The 7,999-nt window shown below is 35.8% G+C and overlaps 1 protein-coding gene across 2 annotated transcripts in view; it reads right to left on the bottom strand.

The window, feature by feature from the left end:
• Positions 1–7,784, bottom strand: part of LOC131158894 (probable cyclic nucleotide-gated ion channel 5) — a 44,803-nt gene extending 37,019 nt beyond the window's left edge. Inside the window, exons 1-3 of one of the 2 annotated variants that reach the window (XM_058113825.1) lie at positions 7,507–7,784; positions 6,061–6,142; positions 4,999–5,581 (exon numbers count right to left, since the gene is read on the bottom strand). In XM_058113825.1, coding sequence (XP_057969808.1) covers positions 4,999–5,581; positions 6,061–6,119 — 642 coding nt within the window. In that variant the 5' untranslated portion in view covers positions 6,120–6,142; positions 7,507–7,784. Of the gene's footprint in view, positions 1–4,998; positions 5,582–6,060; positions 6,143–7,139; positions 7,463–7,506 lie in introns of those variants that run through there. The other variant, XM_058113826.1, reaches the window with a different exon arrangement.
• Positions 7,785–7,999: the final 215 nt, after the last annotated feature.

Raw genomic sequence — 7,999 nt, forward strand, 5'->3', positions numbered from 1 at the left:
TTTAGCTATATTAGCAAGCATAAGGTAGTAAGGGTATGACAATCATCGTGATGTATTTGACATACATTATAATTAGAGAGGGATTCAATATGCAATTATGCTTTCCAATTTACTAGAAGCTCATTACAACCACTCGTGTGAAGTCTAAATGCCAACTGGCTGACTTGTTCACTACAACTTTTGGGTGTACTCATATTCAAAAATTGATTTGTAAGTGTAACGAGCTGGGAGCATATGATAATAATGCTCTAGCTTGAGGAGAATGTTATTGGTTATTTAGTATTATTGCCTATATTAGTAACATTGAGTTTGTACGGGTATTATAGTCATTGTAATATATATCTACTATATATTCCAATTAAAGAGGAATGAATGTCATTCCTGTTAGTACGGGTATTATAGTCACTGTAATATATCTGCTATATATTCCAATGTACTAAACAACATTAACAATGCATGGACAATACGCTTGAATCCTTTATTGTGTTCTTCTTATGCTCCCTTGTCTAGTTGCTGACCAAGTTGTTCAAGCCTTTGTGTTTGTGTTGCATCATATTCATACCTCTTTTAAGCAATATACCAAAGATCTTGGGAAATGAACAAAGACCTCATTAGTGTTTGCCATTTGTTTATCTCTTCACGTGATGTTGGGCTGCATGTGCGGGGAAGTGTTAAGGCTTGAAGCCTGATATACATTGTTGGCCCACAACCTAATAGCTTAAGCTTTTAGGTAAAGTGATAAGCTAACAAGGGTTAATACTCTTTGTTATAACGGAAAGCAAGCGCAAGGCTGTGGCTAATAAGTGAGGATTTTGGAGAGAGAGACTAGTGGAAGCAAGGACTAGAAGCACATGCTAAAAATTTTAGGTGCTGGAGCACAGGACCTCATGCGGAACCAATGCATTCATGAGCTCACTTGTTATTGCATGATGGAAATAAGTTTATACAAGGCATAGTTGCACACCTATATCTAATCACATGGATTGGTTATCAATAGACTTGCACTAACCTACTAGTATTGTCGCATTTACATGACAGCTAAGAACATGGCTATAAATTATGTATGCAACTTAACTCCCAAACAATTCTACATTCCTCTCCCAATTAAACCATTACATGAATACTTTTAAATTATACATTGATCTTAACCTTTAGCCTTCTAGTTCCAATGGGCAACTTTTCAAACTAAATGAGGATTGAGGATTGATCAATACCTTTATAGTGTTCATTACTCCTAATTCAATAAGACATATAGGAAAACCACCATATCAAAACCCAAAGACCTTCAACAATAACTTGGCCATTTTATTGATCAAATCAAACACAAAATACGATTAAGTGGTTTAAACATAAGGAATCTCATATCCGGAGGCTAAGAATACAATCTAGTGCATTAGAGAATGGCTAGGGGATTTGTTACTCTTATAACATGCTTCAAGGTGCTAATAGGTTTTAAGTCCGCTAACCCAATATAAACAGGTAATGTCAGGCATCAGCCTACATGAACTCACATCCATAACCATGTATCTCACCACATTCAATAAAATGCCTCCATAAGATATGATAGAGAGTAAGATATTAAAAACAAGCAAGGGATAAACATACCACCATGCTTGACATAGTGTCGTGGAAAAAATTAGGAGATCAAATGCCCACTATTTGAAAGATCTCTATTGAAAATGGAACTCGAGAGTGTGAATAGGAGTGTGAGTGAGTCAACTGGCTCCTAAGCTACTGGAGCTCAACTCATTCTATAACTTACTTGACTCAATTATACTCGAGCACAAGCTCCTAGAGTTGTTTGATGAATTGAGCCCAAGTTTTGTAATATTAGTCGCAAGCCTAATTGAGCTCAGTCGAGCTTTTTTTAATTTCATTATTGCTTTATGTACCATATAACTCATATAATATATATATACACTAAACACATTAAATTAATATTAATTAATATTAAAAGCCAGGGGGCGTTTAAGAGCAAAAATAATTATTGCAATTCTAAATTTTTTGCTAATATTTGCTAACAAGGATGTTAGTAGGCCTATGATTGAGGGTTTGGAACGGAATCCTATTTCTAGATCCCAGTTATCTAGGTTTGAGACTTGAGAAGCCTTTAGAAGAGAGTGAACTAAGGCAGTTGTGTCTAGGACAAGAGGAATGCGCACTAGGTCCAGATGGGTTTACTATAGCTTGCCTTCAAGAGTGTTGGGATGTGATCAGGGAGGATTTAAAGAAAATATTTGGTGGGTTCTATCTTAACTAGATTCAAGTAAAAAGTGCTAGCCCTACTTTTATCACTTTGGTGCATAAGAATATTCAATCTTTAGAAGTAGTTGACTTTCAGCCTATTACTTTAGTTAGTAATGTGTACAAGATTATTGCTAAAGTTCTTGTAAATAGGGGGAGATTTTTATAGGAGATACTAGTTTTCAGGCTCAAAGTACTTTTGTAGGTGGTAGGCAAACTGTGGATGCCATTTGGATAGTGAAAAATTGGGGTTAGCTAGAACTTCTTGGATGAGATCTTTGATAGGAAGGATTTTGGTGTGAGATGACACACTCGAATGAGGGAGGGGTTGCCAATGCTTCTCCTTTGGTCATTATTAATGGGGAACCTAAGTCGTTGTTTTACAGCTTCAAGGGGAAGGGACTTGGGCAAAGGGATCCATCATATCTATTTTTGTTTCTTCTTCTGGTCGATATCTTAAGCAAAATGGTAGAGAGTGCTGTGGGAGGGGGTTTTGTAAAGGGGTGAGGGAGGGTAGTGAGGGGGTTGTGATGTCTCATCTTCAATTTGAGACGACACTGTTTTTTCTTAGAAGATCATATAGAGTCTTTCTCGAATATGCTTACTATTTTAGAGTTTTGTATAAGGTGTCTAGTTTAAAAGTAAATTTGGGGAAGAGTGACATTGCAAGAATGAAAATGGGTGAGACTAGATATTTGGAGTTGGCTTCTTTAGCTAAGTGTAGTGTTCTATAATGGGATTAAATTATTTAGGGTTTCTTTGGGTGGTAATCCTCAATGTGTTGGTTTTTGGATCCTATTGTGGTGAAGGTGTCTTGGAGTCTCCGCAGATATAATGATGCTTCATTTTTTCTAGGCGGTCGCATGTTTGCATCACTCTTATTCAAGCTTTCACTCTCTTTATTTTTTTGTCCATTTTTAGAATTCAGGAAGGGGTTGCTAGGAGTATTGGGAGAGTCATGAGAGATTTTCTTTGAAGTTAGGAAAGATGGTTTGTTAGTTGGGAGATTGATTGTAGGTCTAAACAGGGTGGGGGTTTGAGTCTTGGTTAGTCGGTGTCTAAAAGCACTACTTTCATGTGTAAATGGCTTTGGCAGTTTCCTTTACAGAAAATTTCCATTTGGCACAAAGTTACTAAAAGTAAATTTGACATGAAAGTAAATATTTGGACGCAAATTTGGGTGTGACGCGTTCCTTCGAGAGTCCTTGAAGGTCAGATCATAGATCTATTCTCACTTTATTCCCTATAGCAAATTTGTTGTAGGCAAAGGTTCTCAAGTTCGTTTCTAGGAAGACATTTCGTCGGGTGATTCTGCATTTTTCATCTATTTTCCTCGTTTTTTATCATTTTTCATTGCTGCATAATGGAGTTAAATCCTCCCTTCTAGTTTCTATTTGATGGGGATAATTATTCTAGTGATTTATGTTTTCATAGATCTCTCAATAGGGAGGTGGAGGAGCTTTCTTCATTGTTGTAGTTATTGGAAGGCTTTCGTCCCTCAGTAAGGAATTAGGGAACTTTGCTCATGAGATATGGACTCATTAGGAGATTACTCTTGTAAGTCTTTCTTTAAGCATTTGATTTGGAAAGACATGTCATATCTGCTTCACTGTAGTATTTGGAAGGCCAAAGAGTCCCCTCTAAGATTAAGACTTTATTTGGCCGGTGGTTCCTAACAGAGTTAACATCGACAAATACATTGAGGCCTTCTAAGACTTTGTCTTCAGATGTGTGGACTCTCTGTTTTGACAGTTCAAAATTGGCATCTCATTTATTTTGGCATTATTCTTTCTTTTGGAGTGTTTAGAATAAGTTGTACGGTTAGTTTGGCAAGGATTGTGCTTGTTTGGAATTAGTGGAGGAATTGTTGGCAATATCTTTTACAAGATTTGGGAGAGGTACAAATGCCTCTGCCTTTTGAAGTTTTGGGTTTTTGGTTGTCTTGTGGAATATTTGCTTGGAACAGTATGTTTGTATCTCTACATGGAAGAAGGTAACTTGTTCTATGTCGTAGGATGGGATACATTATTTGGCTTTGCTTTGGGCTGTTACAACTACTTATTTTAAAGGGATTGTTTTTGGATTTGCAATGAGACTGGCCTATGCAACTTCATGTACATTCTTTCTCATTATATGAATTTCCTTCTTTTTCTAAAAAATATATACTACTTCACAATCAAATCAAGCTTAATCAAGTCAAGCTCCAATTTTTAGAACTTGCAACTGAGTTGAGCGCGACTTCAACAATAAAATTGAACAAGATCAAATCCAATTCAAAGCTCAATATCTTCAACTTGAGTCGGGTCAGAATATCCCAGTGTGTCAATTGGACTCAGCTCAGATACAACCCTAACTGTGAATGTGTGCAAAGTAATTTACTAACAACATAAAAAGAAAAAAATAAAAATAAAATCCTGCGCAGAAAGCAAAGTTTCACAGTAAAAGCATAATAATATATACAGCTTTCATGAAAATCATGTATTAGATTAACACTTCGCCTAAAAGCTTAAGTTGTTAGGTTGTGGGCCAATAATGTATATCAAGCTTTAACGATGAGGAAAAAGAAGGGCTGCATGAGAGTAACTCAGAGATATAGTACGACAACTTGAAAATTGAGAATGAAAAACAAGATTTAATACGGGAAAAATTCATAGAAGCAAGAATTTGATAGCCAATGCATTCAAACAATAGGGGAGCATGTAGACTTATAAAGCAAAGAAAGGAATCGGTTAAAGATAACTTAATCCTACAAACCTGAGGCAGAGGTAGCACAGCAAGAAAATCAATAATAAAATATCCTCTCAGGTATTTCTTAGCTATTTGTGCAGGATCGATGACAAGTTCACCTCGACCGAAAACTCGAGATGATGGGGCAATATAAGCTGTTCGGAACTGGAGAGCCATGTGAATAAGATAGAAAGCATCAATAATTGTCCGCAATGTAGTTGCTATGATTGCTAGCTTTCGATCTATACCGAGACAATTTAATTTGTCATTAATAACTGGAAGATAAAAAAATAGAGGATCCACAGATACTGCCAGAATACATGATATGACACAAATTTTATTCCACAACTGGAGAAATTTGTCTTGAGGGTCAAATATCTTCTTCTCTGACACTTTAAGATCCTCTGGGAACACAGCCCGAGAAACCCCAAATTTAAGTGACCGGCCAATCAACTTAAGTCCTTCAGAGCCCTTTCTCATTCCTCTCTTAAAAGATCTAGATGGCGTATTGCTTGCAGGACCAACACGACTTGACCCTACGATATTGAATCCACATTTGCTTACTCCAGTATCAGGAGACATTGATCCTCTAGAGTCCAAATCGCCCAACCTAAAAATATATACACAATGCCAACATACACATAATCAGAAAATTATGATGACCATCAGCATCTTTTATTCTCACAAAATGGAGCTGTAAAAGAATATCTACCATCATTAATATGATATATCAGTCCCAAAATGTCAGTTTAACATCAAACAAATAATAACAAAATAATCAGATACAACATTTTTTTTTATGGCTTAAATGACTACGCCATGGGCAACTAAAACAACATGCTCGCATTATCCAGATTTCAATAATGATCAATATGCTTCTCACAATTACCCCCAATGCATGTGCCCTTGCTCAACTACCATCAACAACGCGCAAGACACTGAAAAATCTGTATGAAAACCCATATTTTGGACTCTTTGCATCAATTTCAATCTTCTGTGCAGTTGAAGCAAAATCTCAAGATACCAATGACATGCATCGAAAATTAAAAACTAAAAATCCATACACCAAATTTCAGCAAAGTTATATACCTCACAAACTTCTCTCGTTGACCACTCATGTATTGTGACTTGTAACCACAATCCAACATCTTTGGCAACAATTACATAGCACCTGCAGACCACCAGAGAAGTTATTCCATGGAATAGTCAATAGGAAACAATTCCAACAAACTCATGTTCAGTGATGCCAATGCCATTTCTCAAAGGACATCAACCACCAATGGAATATTATGCTAATGAGTTGACACACTTATGACAACACGAGACATGAAGTTCTAAATAAAAGAAACATAAGGAGAACTCTCTCTTACTTCCTTGCTCCTTTTAAGTTAACTTGTGATAGAAAGGTCAATAAGAAAAATGAGATCACAATCCGAAGAACCAAGTATTCTTTAACCTGATATTTGTCATCTCATTGGTTGCACACTTAGCATATTCTAATGCCAACTGTTCAACTAATCTATTCCATCTTCAATATATATACACACACATATACATATACATATAGCTTAATTTCCTACCCAGCAACATCAACAAATTATACCCTCAAGTTGATGCCTTTGATCTCAAGACCAGTGCATCTACTTTGGATGTTGAACCTCAACTTCCCACATATAAATTAAGAATAATATTTTCAGAATTTTCAAATTTCTATATTTTGGGGAGTTCTCCACCATTTCTTTCATCGTAAAACATGTTACACGATAAAAGTCATTTCCAACAGGAAAGAAAATGTTTCAATTTGTAGGAATCAACAAAATAGTTTAGAGGAGCAGTTCTGGGTGCCGAGAGAAGAAGAATGAAGGGGCAAGGGAAAATAAATAAATAAAAACATAAAGACTACATAACGACTACAAATTTTTGTTCGCAAAACAACCAAAACCCCCCTTTTTTACTTAACTTTGATTGCAGCATACGACTCTGGCCCTGTTTTATATATACTACAGCTCTCAAATAAAACGTGTAAAAACCCATAGACCCTCGATACTGAACATTTACATCCACAAAAATAATTTGACCCTTTTGATACATAACATTCGACAGATATAATATGAATAAGCATCAGTAGATCCTTTGAACCTCGTAATGAAGATCCATTACAAACATACCAATTTTTTTCGATCTGTTTTTTTTTTTCCTCTGAAATCACTGGCAACAATTCCACGCACAACACTGAATGCTATGATTTGCTTAGGAAAACAGCACAGGAATCACAAATTCAGCAAACTCAGTCAAAGAAATTAAACCCGTACTGATTTTACATGGAAAACGATAAACAACATCAAAAACCAATTGACTTCAACAACCAAACGAAACACCAGAAATTATTTTAAAATTGATACATAAACTTAAAATATCGAAAAAGACAAATTTAAATGAATTGTAGCATGCTTGGATGAGTGAGATTGGAAGGATTGCAAGAAAAAAAAAAAAAAAAAACAGAAGAGCAAGCAGACAAAAAGTTAAGAAACTAACATTAAATTCTCGAGAGATTTGCGCCAGGAATTTTGACAAACACGAGTAGAGCTCGAAAGTTGAGATTATTTGAGTTTCTCCCCCTCTTCAATGTGCACGTTCCGCGAGTGAGCGAGGGAACAAGAGAGGAAAGGGCGGAGGAAGAAAAATGAAGTCAAGACATCGTCTTCGAATTACCAACGAGAGAACCAGGTTAGACAGTCTCAGCATATGAATTGACCAGATTACCCCTAAGATTTTCCTTTCCTTCCGCCCTGTTTGCCTCGCCTCAAAATTATGAGAATGCACAGCTGGCCTTCTTGAGATATTATATCTTAGAAATCCGAATCTTAGAATTATAACAAAATACTAATTTTTACTCATTCAAAAATTTTATAGTTCCTAAACTATAATTACTAATATAATGATTAAGCATAGACTTCAATCTATGTAAGAAATTTTTTTGTTCCTATAATTTTTTTTCGAATTAGACTCGATTGTTTTTTATAATTCA

This window comes from Malania oleifera, chromosome 6, assembly GCF_029873635.1.
Source record: "Malania oleifera isolate guangnan ecotype guangnan chromosome 6, ASM2987363v1, whole genome shotgun sequence".
NCBI lineage: Eukaryota > Viridiplantae > Streptophyta > Magnoliopsida > Santalales > Ximeniaceae > Malania > Malania oleifera.